This window comes from Durotheca rogersii (genome assembly GCF_024521655.1).
Source record: "Durotheca rogersii strain YMJ 92031201 chromosome Unknown GGS23scaffold_1, whole genome shotgun sequence".
Taxonomy (NCBI): Eukaryota; Fungi; Ascomycota; class Sordariomycetes; order Xylariales; family Xylariaceae; genus Durotheca; species Durotheca rogersii.
In genome coordinates, this window is record NW_026251232.1 from 2,581,394 (window position 1) to 2,597,272 (window position 15,879).

The following is a 15,879-nucleotide window of genomic DNA, read 5'->3' on the forward strand; positions in this document are numbered from 1 at the left end:
CTACGTGACTATGCGTAGGTAGGTAGGTAGGTAGGTAGGTAGGTAGGTAGGTATGAGTAGCGATCGGAGAATAGCTCCTACAAACGTACTCACAGGTTTGCAGGTAGGCAGACCAGCATCTTTCTTTCGTCTTCTCTTCGCGGGATGGAAAGACAATGCGCGAGCGGCCGATATCAGGTGCTTCCGGCGGCAACCTACCTACCTAGGTACCTACCTACATGTACCGTATAGCAGGCAGGTACATAGGTGCCTAGGTACCTAGGTAGACGCATGCATGCGCATGCCTATGAGTACCTACACCAATACATGCCTCCTCTTGCCTGACAGGTGCAGCTCCGTCCAGAGGCTAGTGAGGGAACATACGGACGATGCACTGATCCCGGCATGTACCTGCGCAGCAGATGGGACTGCATACACCCGTACACATCTAGACTCCGTGAGGATATCCCAGGTCCAGCCTCCGGCGAAACCCCTACACCCCCCCTAACGCTACCAAGGCACGAGGACGTACATACCTACATGCCCATCCAGCCGCGGAAGGCTTGCACCTTATGCCACTCGACGGTCCGGTCGGCAGCCCCGTCATGCTAACAAGGAACATGGCCGTACCATGGTACCCCTTTCCCGAGTGCCGCGAGGCTGCTGCAAGGCGCTAAAGAGGGGGGTAGGGCGCAGAGTGGGGAAAGCTGCACACACGTCGTCCACTCGGGACTCTGCCAGGTCCGGACGCTGCCAGGCCCGGAGGAAATTGAGTCATTAGCCCCCTCCCGGCGCCAGCTTCCGCGCGCGCGCGTGTGGTGCGCAGGTGTGGTGCGTGGGTGTGTTAGGTGTGGTGCGTGCTACGTAGGGGTGGTGCGTGTAAAGTGGTGTGCGGCGCGGCGCAGCGCACCAAGTCTTGGGTAATAAGTTGCCTAGCAGCAGAGGCGAACAAGTCCCCTAACCTCGCTGTCTCTCTCCTGCCGCCGTACCTGGCGAGTGTCCGGCCTAGAACCTCCAAGAGAGCTCGGTGGGCATGCATGTCTCTCGCCTTGTGAGATACCCGGCATCCCCTGCCGAATTACATAATACCCAATCTTACCTCAGGCGCTCTATGAATGAGTAGGCGCCTTCTCCTATCTCGGGTACATGCCTGGGCTCGGTTCCGTCGCAACCCAGCCTGCCCTATATCCATCCGCGTTGGCGTGTTCGCAGTCGATGGCCAGGTTCCTGACCTGAGGCTCGTATATACCAATCTACCTAACCTGCCTTGGTTATGGGGATTATTTTCGCGTCCTTCTCGTTTACGAAGCGGCCAGTATCGGCGGGTACGTGCCTGACGCTGCTTATTATAGCAACCTCGGGGCTCTAGGTACTACATACATGCGCAAGGTGACCCCTATTGCATATAGGCGCCGCCCACACCCTAGAAGGAGAAGAAGAAAAAAAAAAGAAAGAAAGGAAAAACAAAGACGGACACAAGTCGAACAACAGGGAGACGAGGAAATGCCAAATTTGTCCGGGACAGAACGGCGCCAAAGAAAAAGGTCAACAAGTTCGGCGGCACGCTGCACCTACTGACCCGAGCACCTGATACGTGCGAATTTCCGATCGGGCATCGCCGCAGAATCCCATCTTCAAATCCGTTGTCGACCAAAAGGGGCGGTGAGCCATTGACGTAGTGGCCCCCCCTTCCAAGAGCCCAATAACCCTTTAATCACTGGAGACAACGCAGCAGCTCTGTCAGGCCTGGGTTTTCGCGGGAAAAAAAAAAACAATCGATCGTCTCGTAGGCCCCAGGTGATCGGAGCATCAGGTCGTGCGCGATGTTGACGCGCCTCATCCAACATGGACCACCGCTGCACGACATGCATGTTCCACATGTATGTATGCAAAATATCTAAAAATCTAGCCCTTCCGCTGCGGTGCTGACCACGGGAGCGTGATGCTTTATGCACGATTTTGCTACTCACAATTTTAATCTCGTGGGAGCGGTGCTTTTCAGCCTCCTTTCCTCAAGCTTTGGAGATGCGCTAGGACGACGATCCTAACAACACGGAGATATTTAGTCGGGCATCCAAGGGGATCGAGGTGATAGATCATATGATCACATCTGCATGCGCGTCTATTTTCTTCTCTTCCAGAACAGAGCAAACCCTGGAACGACAAAAACCAGATCGACTTGAGTTATAGTCTCAAGGGAACAATAAAACGAAAAGGAGCAACTAGCAGTGCACTTCTGGCTTGGCGTTGAGGGCGGGCAGGAAACTTTTCCTAAACGGCAAGCTTCCGGTAGTCAACGTCAGGGCGCCAAATGGTTGGGACCGCGTCTGGAACCAGGGTTTATCCTTGCACCTCAGACTACGCCATATGGCATCCCTGAATCCCCTCCACTGGCGCAGTGTGCGCTTTTCCCAACACGGGGCGCCGGCAGGAAGAAAGAAAAAAGAAAAGAACAGAGAAAAAAAGGGGAGAACGAAAAAGAGCTAAGCTGGGCGATACCTGTGGTCCAATCCCCCATACACACACATCACACGTGCACATGAGTAAAGACGTTGGGAGGCGTTGCGAAGAAGTACCTAATGTATTATGTGCAGAAGCTTAGGAGGATCATGTACTTTGTACGTGCCACATACTATACACACTCCCCTTACATGAATCCGTCTCTCTATGTATGTGCTTCTATATAAGAGCCTACCTACATGCCTACTTAGGTGGGTAGGCAGTTACCTCGCTTCGGCTACGTCCATAACCTGCGGTATCTTAGGTACCTGGGTAGGTATCTGGGCACCTTAGATACACGCACTTACATAAATACCAAGATCTCGCTCATCTTCCCCCGGGGTGGAACAGTCCAGAGCAGGTACCTCGCGCTAGGCAAATATAAAACTAGCCAGTCAACGGCCTCCTCGGCTTCTCCGCAGCCTCGCATGTTTCTTGGTGGCTCACCGGATCTTACCCGACACGCCGCGCATGCGCCGCGGAACATTGGACGAGATGCCTAAGCAAAAAAAAAAAAAAAAGGGGGGGAGGGTGTGTGAGAGGGGGCGGAGAGGGAGGCTAGAAAAAAGAAAGAAAAAAAGAAAGAAAAAAGGCTTCATCTCGCTTTACGATGCCGCTTATAAATAAGTGCTCGTCTTTCAAGTGCTGAAATTTGATTTGCCACATGGCCTCGCAGGGAATAGCCTGTCAGCTCCTTTCTAGAATCGTTACGGATTTGTTCCATGGCCTGTGCTAGTGCTAAGGGGGAGAGCGAGGGAGCGAGAAGAGCGAGCGAGAGAGAGAGAAAGAAACCTGGCCAGACCGGGAGCAAATACCTGTGTGGAGTCTTGGCCGTGGGATTTGTGCGAAGCATTCACAAACGCTATATTTTCCTGATCGTCAAGCTACGTGTACGATGCGCCCAGCTGACAAGACAGCAATCCCCACTGCTGCGTGTTGCACGACACCTTGATTGACAACCGAGGAGATCCATGTGACCCCTTAGAGGGATGCGGGCTTCCCTTCGTCTTCCAGGACTAGAGAGGGAGAGAGAGAGTTGCGTAGTCGAATCACAAATCGAGCAACCTAGGAAGAAACGAGGAGGGGGGGGGGGGAGGATTCCTCAGCCAACGCAGAAAGCGAAGAAGCGAATTCGACCGTCATCGTCCCAGCATCGTGTTAGGCGAGGATCGCGGCGCCTGATCGTCGATAGGAGAATCGGTCATTTCGAGGAGGAGACGAAAAAAAAAACACGATTAGAATACGGACCTAATGCACATGGATAAGACGGACTGACTGTACATTGTAATATGTACCTACATCCTGTGGGGAGCTGTGGTTGCATTTGCCTCGGAGCAACCACCGTTAGATAACGACATCGTCTGTCCTGATCCGGTCTCGCCCTTCTCCTGCCTCGCCCCTCGCGCTCTTCGAGATAAGGAACGGGCAGGTTAGGTTCGGTTGGTGCTTGCATGTATGCATAACTCTCCATGCATAAGGCGGTGCGTACCTATGTACACACATACCTACCTCTAGGTACGTGCATGCACATACATACATAGGTACTTACGCAGGTACTGGGTACCTACCTAGTATGTATATACACCCACCCGCATTGCCTCCGGGCGTCCGTCAACCTCACACATCCACACACACACAGGTAGGTATGTGCGAGGTTGATCATTGGTGGGCATATGAGGTACATCTCAGATACCTGCCTCTAGAAGTACCTCAAAGTGCCCATCATGACATCGAGGAGGTACGCCTCCTCCTCAATTCGGTGCCCTCGGTACATGGATTCATTAGGCAGGTACGTTTGGCAGGGGTATGAGAGGGTGAGAAGCGAGGTACCTGGGGACAGGGTAGCCCCGTCCCATCCATCCCTTTCCCGTCAAGGTGACGAGGCCACTTACAAGACGGCAAACCGGCGAGCACAAGACTGGCTGAAGCGAGGTTTCAAGACCAGCAAAATATAACCGGGCGCGGCAAATCCGCTAACTACCGGGCGTGGCACAACATGCACGCATGAGATGGGACGGGGATCATATCCCGATTTCGTGGGTGTAGCGTGTGTGTGCGCCTGCGTGCGTGCGTGCGTGTGGTGTGTGGTGTGTGTGTGTGTGTTGCGTCCCGCACGCCACTCCGCCCTCCTGTGCCAACACGAAAATCTCATCTCGTTGTAGCTGTGGAGCGGGTTATTCTCGGCTATTCGCAGCGCATGCAGCATGCGGTCAACGAAGAGAAGGGAGGCGAGGGGGGGGAGAGACAGTGAGAGAAGGACACGAGAGAGAGAAAGAGAGAGATATTCATAGAGAGAAAGAGAGGGGGGGGGACAGAGAGGAAGAGAGGCATAGAGAGAGAGAGGAACAGACAGACAGGAAGAGACAGGAAGAGAGAGACAGAAGGAGAAGGATGAGGAGTCTTGGCGTGCTGGGCTGAAGCTTTTCTCGTCCTGCACAATCTGCGTCATGGGCGACACCACCTTCACACAGTCCCCGTACCGGCCATTCGGTTCATCTCTAAATACCCCGGTTGTGCTATTTCCGTTGCCCAATCCCGCCGCCACGGCGTGCCTTTGGGGGTCCCGTACCCGATTTTTCCGTCCAAAATACTCGAAGCCTCGTGGGCGAGCGAGAGAAGAGACGGCGAGCAGCAGCCAGGAAGGACTGTGGATAACGCTTCACCGCTTGACTACCAGAGAGGACTGACGTCTCTTGCAACTGTCGTGTCCGGCCCATTCGCTCAGATCCTCGGCGGCTCCACCGTTCAGCTTTTGGTGTGTGGTGAAATTGCCAATGAACCCGATGCTCACCACCGGCCAGCTTATTATTGGAGGGCTTAAACCCAACGGGGAAAGGTTCACAGCCCTTTTGATTCTCTGTTTTCTGACCTGGCGAGGAGGCACCGGCAAGCCCTGGCTGGGTAGCTTGCTGGGTAGCTTCACCCCCCTTCCCTCCCCTCCCTCCCTCCCCCTCCCCCCCCCCCCTGGCCTTGCCTGTCAGAGCGAGCCATGCATCATCCCAGATGCTCGAGGGGCTCCGCCAAGAGCCGGCAGGGATCTATCGTGTACCGAGTTACCTGCCTTTTCCTTCGCCTCTCCTCCTCAACCGCCGGCCAGAAATGCGTGCAGCCCATCCCGGTCGAGGTGTTTCCGCGACCCGCGTGGTCATTCGAGTCGGGCTGCACCCTCTCCTCCCTATGCAACTCGTAAGGCTCCAGAGAACCCAGTCCCGACTTTTCTCATTCGCGGGTACATGTCATCGTATACCCCGTGCCGCCTCGAGCGAGCATGGGATCGTGGTCTCCACCGAGTGCAAGTCCACTTCTGGCCTCCATGGCAGAGTTGTTTCCACGAAGTTGGGACTCCATACCTTGTGAGACCATCGCCGCGTTACACCTGGCACCGTTGGAAGGATCATCCATTGTACACTCGCACACGCACACACGCACACGCACGCGCTCTCTCTCGCTGTCTCTCTCGCTTCTCTCTCTCTCTCTCTCTCTCTCTCTCTCGCTCTCGTACCTTTTGCTTTTCGCCCTAGCTGTCACCGCTGGTTCCAATATTAAATGACTTAATATCCGTCTCCCGCCATGGATACGTCCACTAGTTCGGGTTGGGTTCTTCAACTCTCATGTGTCTCTCTGTCCTCCTCCCCATGCCAAGCTGATTATTCTTATTATTATCCTTTGCCTTCCGGTCTGCAGCTTATCTCACTCTACACACACAGCCTCTTGTCCGGTCTTAACCAACTCGGCAGTGGCACCTTGACGAAGTTGCTCTTATTAATCTGCTGCCCTGGCTCTTCCGTCTACTGTCGTCCTGAGTTTCTTCTCCCCTCTCAAACCCCTCCGGCACTCCATTCTCTTCTTGCACGCTTAAAACGCTCTAGGCGGCCCGAGGTTCCTATCCCATGTGAAGAGGGTCCCGGGGAGAACCTTAGTTTTATATCACCAACCTGCCCAAATAGTTTCCTCGACTCCGGGGGTCTCCATACCGCATCCGGGACTAGGAACACACTTTTTTATTATTATTAGCAGTTATCTCGTTGTCGTCCTCCCGGATATCTTTTCATGTAACCCGAAACTATCAACGGAACCGCCGGTATCATGAGGAATCATAATAGTTCGTTTGTAAAGGGCACCCACCCTTCGAAGGGCAGCCATAGCGACAACCCCCCGCCATTCCCGGCTCGACAGATGCTAGTTCTAGGTATGACTTTCGTAACACGCCCTGCTGAGGGATCCCAAGCTGACGGGGGGCTGTCACCTAGCGATCTGCCGGATATGCGAGCCAATCGCATTTATGGGGATCTTCCCATATATCTACTTTATGATTGAAGACTTCCACGTCACCGAGGACAAGAGCAGGATCTCCTTTTACGCTGGCATGGTCACGTCCGCTTTCACCTTTGCCGAGTTCTCCACCGGTCTCCTGTGGGGACGGCTCAGTGACAAGGTTGGCAGGAAGCCGGTCTTGCTCACGGGCCTCATCGGCACGGCGCTGAGTGTCTTGATATTCGGCTTTGCCTCTAACTTGACCGTCGCTCTCATCGCCCGAGCCGTCGGAGGCTTGCTGAACGGGTACGGCGGAAAGCAGTCCCTATCTATTTCCGGGGCCGTGAGCTAACCGTGGCGCGCTAGGAACATGGGAGTTCTTCAGACAACGGTAGCGGAATTGATAACCACGAAAGAGCATCAGCGTGAGTTAGCTGGCTACCGCCGCATGGCTTGCTTGAAAACCGGTAGAAATTAACTGTTTTCCAGCTCGGGCTTATACTATAATGCCGGTTGTGTGGTGTTTGGGGTTAGTCAACACTCGCCGGGGGAGGCAGTTGCGTTGTCTATGTCGTTCCATCTAACCGCCTACTAGCTCCATCGTCGGTCCGATGATCGGCGGCGCGCTCGCCCGGCCGTGTATCAGCTATCCGAGCCTGTTTCCGGCGGGGAGCATCTGGGATAAATACCCGTACCTGCTTCCCAATCTCTTCAGCGCCTTCGTCGTCCTCGTCGGAGTTATCAACGGGATTTTGTTTCTCGAAGAGACCCACGTCGAGATGAAGTCGCGGCCGGATCGAGGGCTAGAGCTCGGAAATTGGATTCTATCGGCATTGCCGAACTTCCGAGGCTGCGCCGAACCACGAGACGAGAAGTCCAAGTTTTCCGTAATCGAAGAGCAGCCGCTTCTTGACCATGACGAACAGCTACCTGGGTATCGAACGAACGAGAGCTCGCCGGATAGTTCGCCACGGCTAAGATCAGCATCCGTCCCTTCCGTATCATGGGACGAGTTAGACCTGGAACGCAGAAGCGAGGAATCGAACCTCGGAATTTCGAGGATATTCACCCGACCGGTGGTTATCAATATCGTGTCATTTGGTATTCTGGCCTTGTAAGTCGCCTCTTCCCTCCTCTCCTCGGTTCTGAGTCTGTAGGCTCGCCCCAACTAACTTGTCATCATAGCCACACGATGACCTTCGATCAGCTATTCCCCGTGTTTCTAAGCACCGCGCCTCCGGAGCACCGGCGCCCGATATCTCTGCCTTTCAAATTTGTCGACGGCTTCGGACTCGACAGCCAGGCGGTCGGCATCATCCTGAGCGCCCAAGGGGCTTACCAGTTGGCCGTCAACATGTTCATAATTCCGCCGGTGCTCAAGCGCTTCGGCGCGCGACAGCTCTTCCGCTTCTTGGTGATTGTCTATTTCCTGCTCTATTTGGTCACGCCGTATCTGGTGCTCTTGCCCGAGGAGTACCGCATGACGGGTGTCGCGATAATCCTGATATGGAAGTGCACGTTTGCGAGCATGGCGTACCCGAGCAACGCCATCCTGACTGCCGACTCAGCGCCAAGCCCTCTGGCACTAGGCACCATCAACGGCGTTGCGGCGTCGACGGCGAGTCTATGCCGAGCATTTGGGCCCACCATCTCGGGGATTCTCTACTCTGTCGGCTTACAATCCGGCTACTCGGGCCTCGCGTGGTGGTGCAGTGCGCTGGTGGCCATCAGCGGCGCGCTCGTCGGACTTCAGATTCGAGAACCACAAAGTCGCACGGAGGATAAGGCCAGGTTGGCTGCTGATGCGGAAGCTAACCAACTAGATACGAATCAGACCGGCAGCCGAGAAGTTACATCTACGTCAGGGGCATAGACAGCTAATGACTAATTCATCCGCGGTCCAATTTCGAAGTTACTATTATTCTGCGAGAACCCAGATTTCGGCATGTGGAGCCTTGGAGCATTCAAGTTACGACATTTAATGACTAGTTATTTCTCTCAGCCCAGGATTATTCTCGGTCACCTTTTTTTCTTTCGCTTCACGTCGTCGATTCCGTCTGGTTGAGGGAAAGAGAAAAGTTCATTTACTTACTACATAGACTGGTTTGGGCAACTAGATCCATCTCTGTTCCTGAAGAAGTAGGGAAAGGGAATGCTACGATACCTCTGTACAGTGTCACCAAAAAAAAAACCAGGTCTCGGGGGGACTACCGGAGCAAAGGAGTTTTTTTTTCACCATCTGAAGAAACGAAACGAAAACATTAACACGAAAAAAATCGAATCCTATTCGTGTGCTTGGGACGGAGGTGGGGACAACTGGGAACGGGACGGCCGGGAAACACCTACCCACCGCTACGACTGAGGGCTTATAATATTTTATCCGCATCATCCCGAGAAAGGAGGACTCAGGCGTTGGACACGACATCGTTGCTTATCATCTGTTGGGAGTGTTATCTGGGTATAGTAGACCGGGTTTCAGGTTTTGGAGGGGAATGTATCAAAAGAGGGCAGGGCGCGGACTGATAGACAGGACTGGGGAACAAGGCGTCTTATTAGAGACGAAGCCGGTCATTCAATCGGGATTTGTGTTTTATTATTTTGGCTGGCCTTACATCCTTCTCGGGTTACATTGTTTATTCGCTCCTCGAATTCATCGGTGAATCCGTGGGTAACAAGACCTTCTCCCCTGGTTGCCCAAGTCATGTATACGCGGGTATAGTGCTGGAAACTAACAGGATCTAACATTTCTTCGGCAAGTCTTGCCTAACATAAACAGGACGTCCACCGACAGAAACGCGCATATGCTAGGGGACGGGAATCGTAAGCCGCGTATACGAACGGGGTTGATGTGATGCTGGTTCGACGGTCTTACATGATGCCTACAATGCGACCTATAGTGCGGCGATGTTAGGGCGATGCCAGGACGTAGGAGTAGGATCTAGGATATATAGGCTACATGGGTGGCTAGCATACATATTGGACCTGGTGGTATTGATCCTATGCCGTGTACGCATCTTGTGGGGTGATGATCGCCTATTTTCCCACCAGGACACGCTGCCTGTTGGTGTCTTACCCTGCGAGATACGAGAGAGGATGGCTTAGATAGGTCGAAGCTCGTATGTACAAGGAGATGAGTTAACCTTGGTTGGTTTACCGACATGCCCGATTCGGCGGCATTTCGAGCGGAACAGCGTCTCGAATACGTCAGCGCAGCTCGGCTATCCAGTTCCGTCCTACCCCCTCGCCAGTCGCACGACTCGGCATCTATCCGCTGACGTAGCGTTACAGACAGTCGGCGGTTTGCTTCGTCGCTGACGCTTCCGGTGCTGTTTCCGGGTGTGGGGGGGAAGGGGGTGAGATTGGCTGAGAGGATCTAAACGCTACCTATACCTATAATACGTATAGGTATAATAGACGTCCCTATTTCGTTAGCCGGGCACAGACGGATACGCCTGCCTAGAATGGCTCCCTAGAAATGCTGTTAAAGCAGCATCGCAGATGTCGGAAGAGGCGAGCACAAACCCGGTGTTCCCGTGGCGAGGTATACGGAGCGGTGCGGCACAGGCAGGCGGCCGGGCCACGGCAAGTTCCCCACGACGCACACCTGCTCAGGAGTGGGATGGCGTCGGCGACGGAGCGCGCTCCGCAGCCAAGCCTGGATATGCTGGGCGGTGGCGTCGGCGCCTCCGCCCGGAACCGCGTCGGAGATGATATTTCCTCCCGGACTCGACCAGGGTGAGCCCCCCGTTCGCGCTCCCGAGACCCCAAGATATTTCTCGCGGCGGCTGAACCGGCAGACCGGGCGCGGGACGCGGTGGAGAGCGAGCGGAAGTCGGACGAGGGCGGAGGCGGCGGGACGGGCGGGGGTCAACCTACGTCACCGGCGTTATGCTCGACGACTAAGATCGGGTTCCGAGGCGAGGAGACGCAGAAGTCGGCCAGGCGAGCGCGTACGGGTAGGGCTCTCGGCGTGTGTGTCGGTCGGGCAGAATTGTATGGGTTATCCTAGACGAATCCCGACAGCGGAGCCATCCGCCAGAGGATGTCTGCGGCAGCAAGTGTGATTAGTTATCGACGTCGACGGCTTCTCCTCAATGCGACGGCATCTCGGGCCGACCCACTTTTAGGTACCCCTGGCCTGGGAAGAAAGCGGGAATCCAAACTCCCGTCCCCCGTCTCCCCTCTCTCTCTCCAACGCACCTGCCGGGCCTGGGCGACTCGTGCAGCGTAAGGTAGTAGCGTCGCTGACAAGATCGGAAAGTGGAAAGTGCCATTCGACCTGCCTCCATACCTGCCTCCATACCAGCCAGGGGATACACATCACCTAGGTAGGTACATGGTGCGAGAGGAGAAGGAGAACAACGACCAACCGAACGGGCAGCAGCCATTCTCTGAAGACGGAAAGTGGTGGGCGGGTGGCAGCCGGCAGCTGATTGGATCGCGGCTGGCTTTAGGTCGCTTCTGGAAGTCGAAACGGGGCAGGCGTGTGAGACGAAATGTGGGGGGACAGCCCCTAGCGGGTGACGGTGACAGGGCAGGCCAGAGCTACATGTACCTAATTACCCAGCTTCCCTTAAGCAGGTACATATACCTAGATAGATACCTAGGTATCTTCTTGCCTCCGCAGGAGCGGATAGGTCGTATGTATTATGTGCCTTAGGTAGACGGGAGGTAGGTACATCTTTGGTAGGCGCCTATCTACGTGTAGGTTCCTACCTACCTACCTACAGGTAGGTATGTATGTGTAGTATACCTACGGTTATACGTGCAGTGCATCAGAGCTGCTCCGGCGGTGTACTTAGCAGCACAGGGTTCCAGCCGCGGCCAACACAGTTGCAACCCGTGCCTACCAAGACCATCTCCCCCACCTACCCTCAGGTAGGTAGCACCCACCCTAAAACCATAAGGCAAACTACCTGCAAGCTTGCTAGTGAGGAGGGAAGGAGAGAGGAAAAAAAAAAAGGGCCACCGTACACTCTCGTCAACTTCCTATCTACAACCACCTACGATGCCCCCCCTTCCCCTCCCCCTCTCTCTCTCCCCCAACCATCAGAGCTCCAATTGCCCTGCCTCCTAGTACGTACACACGCTTCCTTTGCCTGCGTCGTCTGCTCGCGCTGCCCATTTGCTCTTGTAACCCGGCCGTGACGGTGACGTTGAGGGCGTAAAGGCCGTCCCCAGGTCTGCGTCAGCTGGAGTGTTTCCTCCGTCCAGACCCGCGGCATATATGGAGCTTACCCAATCTGCCAATCCGCGTGCAACCTCCACCCTCCCCTGCCTCCGCCGTCTATCCCGCCGAAGCCCACCTAGCACGTTGCTGCGGTCAACTTTTCTCGGCCGTCTCCAAGCCTTGCTTCGTAACCTTGGATTCTCTATCTCAATCAATGAGATGACCGCTCGCGCATTGCCATAGTCTTGATAGATTTCAATTCCAACATTCTATACGATCGTTCCCCGGCTTTCTTTTTTTTCTTTCTCCATCTCTCCATCTCTATCTCCATCTACCCGTCTCCGTGTCTCCGCCTATCTCGTCCTCTGCTGTTATCGCGTCTAGCGTTATTTGGCAGCTCGCCTGCTTGAGCATTTCACGCGGCCGACTCGAGCTCGGAGATGGAGCGGGGGACATAGGATTCTTACGAGTAGCCGCCTAGCCGAGAATTTCGCGAGCCGCCGTGGTTGGCCGCAACCCAACACACTTCGTCCCCGCCTCCTGTGGGTAGTCAGAGGACTTCTTCTGACGGCTTTCTGCGAAGTCCGACATTTGCCTGCAGATGGACTCGGGAAACATGCCGCCACACTCGCCGCCGTCGCCCGATCCCCATCCTTCGAAACGTCAGCGCGCTTCCTCTCCCGATAAAGATTCGCCTTCGTCTGGAAATGGAGCTCCCGTCTCTCCCACCACCGAAACTTCGTCCCACGATGGCCCCGGCCAAGGCTCCAAACTCGGCCAAGCCAGTAGCTTCCGCAACGTCAGCGCATGCAACCGGTGTCGCCTGCGCAAGAACAGATGCGACCAGAAGTTACCCAGCTGCGCCAGCTGCGAGAAAGCCAGGGTTGCCTGTGTTGGATACGATCCCATCACGAAGAGAGAGATCCCGCGCAGGTCAGTCTCCCGTAGCATATCCGGCGTGGTCTCAATTCGTTTGGACGTGGGGTCAGCTAATACGATGGCCATCACAGCTATGTATTCTACTTAGAAACCCGCGTCGATCAATTGGAGGCTCTACTCCGCGCCAACAACATCCCATTTCCGCCAGCCGATAACCTCGAGTATTGTTCGCGACCCGGGAATGACGGTGGCTTCGGAAGGTCTCCCGCCGATGGCGCGCCCGCAATCATCCCTCCCGTCGCAGAGGTCTCGAGCAGCGCGAAACCACCGAAGCCCAGTGAAGAGATAGCGAAGCCGAGCAAGACGACGAAACCCGGCGGCAGCGGCGGACAGAGGTACCTAGGATCTGCCAATGGGATATCGTTTGCGCGCGTGGTATTTGCCGCCGTCCAGTCGTCTGTCGGAGACCAGAGATCGAATTCCGATAAGACTGGTGTGCGTCCGTACAAGTTGAATGCTGCGAATGGGGCCGTCGGAACAGGTACATCGATGCGAGACTCATTCTTCGGCCTCCATACTAAGCCAATGATTCGGCCGGCGGAGTTCCCCCCTAAGGATCTAGCGGTCAAATTGGTGGAATTGTACTTCGAATATGCGAACCCTCAGATACCCGTTCTCCACCGGGGCGACTTCATGCAGATGTTCGAGCGCGCGTATACCGAAGAAGGTAGGGTGAGGGGGCCGAAGGAACTGTACATGCTCAACATGGTCTTCGCCATCGGCGGTGGGATCATCATGGATGCACAGGCGACGTCGTCGACCAAGGTAGCCGGTGAAGAGAAAAAACAGGCCCAACCGGAGGAATACCATGCAAGTGCCGTCGTCCATCTCGAAGCCTGCCTGAGCAATAGCGGGGGAGGGTTGGAAGAGCTCCAGGCTGTATTACTATTAGCAAACTTCGCGCTACTTCGCCCAATCGCGCCCGGACTATGGTACGCACAACCGACCCCATAAATACCCCTCGCGACGCGTGTCGGGCATTAACAAGAGTGACTAGGTATATTGTCGGCGTCGCCGTGAGATTAGCCGTCGATTTAGGCCTCCATTACGAAGATGGGAAGGACGTGGAGTTCGACCTCGCCGCGTCCGCCAAGGCCAACGCCGATGTCGCGGGCGAGAAGGCACGCGAGGCGTATCTACGTGAAAGAGGAAGGCGAGAGTATATCCGGGACCTACGAAGGCGGCTCTGGTGGTGCACCTATTCTTTCGACAGGCTGGTCAGCGCCTGTGTCGGGCGACCGTTCGGCGTGTCTGACCAAGTGATCACAACCGAGTTCCCTTCGATGCTAGACGATCGTTATATCACTCCCGCGGGCTTCACCAAGGCGCCGGCGGTGGGGGAGGTGACGTATAAGATTGTGGCCAAACATTACTTTCGGCTTCGGTTGCTGCAGTCCGAGATCTTGCAAGTATTGCAGTACCAACAAACGCAGATGGCAAGGTTCAATGGGCAGAATACAAGGAACGAGTATATGCACACGCAACTTCCGTCGCCTTTCCTATCGAGATTCGACTCCTTCAGGAGCTGGCGGAAGAATATCGACGGGCGGCTGTACGAGTGGAAGAATTCAGCGCCCAACAAGCAAGACTCGGGCGTTGCTTTCTCGCCCGAATTCCTCGAGTTGAATTATTGGCAAGCCATCATAATGCTCTATCGACAGAGCCTCAGCGTACCGGCCATGTTTGAAAGCGAGTATAACACCTCGAAGGAGGTCAATAGCCCATCGATATACACCACCGAACTACGGGAAGACGAAGAAAGGGTATATGTTAAAGTTGCCGAAGCTGGCCAGAAAATTCTACGTCTGTACCGGCAACTGCATCTAATAGGGCTGGTGAACTACACGTATCTGGCCACGCACCATCTTTTCATGGCTGGGATATCCTACCTTTATGCCATTTGGCATTCGCATGTCGTCCGAAGCCGGCTGGTAAGTGTCGACGTGAGAAGAGCACACGGGCGTGTGTGACTAACATTGGCTCCAGACGATGGATGAGGTCGATTTCACGATTTTGGCCGCCACTTCGGTCTTCACCGACCTTATCGAGAAATGCCCACCCGCTGAAGCCTGCCGGGACGCCTTCGATCGAACGGCTAAAGCGACTGTCAAGATGGCAAATGCCACCGGCGGATTTGGCCAAGTGTTACACCGAAGCAAGCGCCCCAGAAATAGCGTCGAGAGAGCGGATTATGTGAATGCTAGAGAGGCATCTAACCGGCATAAAGCACATCAGCGAGCCTCGCTAGACCATTCAGCTTCTCGCTCCACCTCGTCGTTCAACACGCCGGGGAACGAGAGCTATGTGTCGCACGAGGCATCCACGCAGGTGGGTTCTATGCAGTCAGCGGCGCAGGGCAGCGGATTCCGCCTTTCCATGCCCAATGTCAAATCGGAGCAGGACGGATACTCGATGCTACGCTCGATGCCGCAGTCGGGTCTCAGCGCGGGCAGCCTATCCGACGGGGCTTCGATTCCCGACAACTCCGCTATCGACCCCGTCTTGCTACCGTCCCCTGGCACGCACAGCAACTCTCCAGTATCCGTATCTAGCTTGACACCACAGTCCAGCCACGGGCAACAATATTCCCAAAGCACCGGGAACTCTAATTTCAACTTACTCAGGTCACCGGCAGCCAACTTTACGGGCATAAACTATTCAGACCTCCAGGGCATGGACTTTTTGCAGGGTATTCAGGACCAGCAGAACTCGGACGGCATACCGAACCAGGACATGCAGATGGACATGGGTTTTGGCCTGGGATGGGAGGGGCTGCACCACGACTTCAGCGACGGGCAGCAGGTCGACCTTTTCGACGGTTTCTTCTTCGGAGGCCAACAAGGCGGGGGTTAAAAGGGAGAAAGATTTAATTTTTCAACGCGACACGTGCAGAGGTTCCGATAAGGGGGAACATAGGGGCATTTTTAACACGGCTTATTGATGTGTGCTTATATTAAAATTCCAAACTCCAAGCGAGGCACGAGGAACGGTTGAATGATGATAATGCGTTTTCCCCCTTTTCCACCAGATGAGAGACA

General features: G+C 55.0%; 2 protein-coding genes across 2 annotated transcripts; both read left to right on the forward strand.

Moving 5' to 3' along the window:
• The first annotated feature begins 6,282 nt into the window (after nucleotides 1-6,282).
• GGS23DRAFT_34867 (MFS general substrate transporter) lies at nucleotides 6,283-8,757 on the forward strand. The gene is made up of 6 exons (XM_051513115.1): nucleotides 6,283-6,667; nucleotides 6,729-7,038; nucleotides 7,099-7,157; nucleotides 7,222-7,261; nucleotides 7,328-7,846; nucleotides 7,918-8,757. Exons 1-6 carry the CDS (start codon nucleotides 6,565-6,567, stop codon nucleotides 8,603-8,605), a joined length of 1,719 nt encoding a protein of 572 aa, XP_051377238.1. The 5' UTR covers nucleotides 6,283-6,564; the 3' UTR covers nucleotides 8,606-8,757.
• Nucleotides 8,758-12,518: 3,761 nt separating this feature from the next.
• On the forward strand, nucleotides 12,519-15,694 carry GGS23DRAFT_602286 (uncharacterized protein; the record flags this gene model as incomplete). The annotated part of the gene is made up of 4 exons (XM_051519307.1): nucleotides 12,519-12,835; nucleotides 12,913-13,773; nucleotides 13,839-14,772; nucleotides 14,828-15,694. 4 exons carry the CDS (start codon nucleotides 12,519-12,521, stop codon nucleotides 15,692-15,694), a joined length of 2,979 nt encoding a protein of 992 aa, XP_051377239.1.
• Nucleotides 15,695-15,879: the final 185 nt, after the last annotated feature.

What these genes read in the sequence shown, in the direction of transcription:
- GGS23DRAFT_34867 (XM_051513115.1), top strand. Translation starts at nt 6,565, where the DNA reads ATGAGGAATCATAATAGTTCGTTTGTAAAGGGCACCCACCCTTCGAAG. An exon ending in TCGACAGATGCTAGTTCTAG is followed by an intron (nt 6,668 to 6,728) that starts GTATGACTTTCG and finishes GCTGTCACCTAG; the next exon opens with CGATCTGCCGGATATGCGAG. An exon ending in AACCACGAAAGAGCATCAGC is followed by an intron (nt 7,158 to 7,221) that starts GTGAGTTAGCTG and finishes ACTGTTTTCCAG; the next exon opens with CTCGGGCTTATACTATAATG.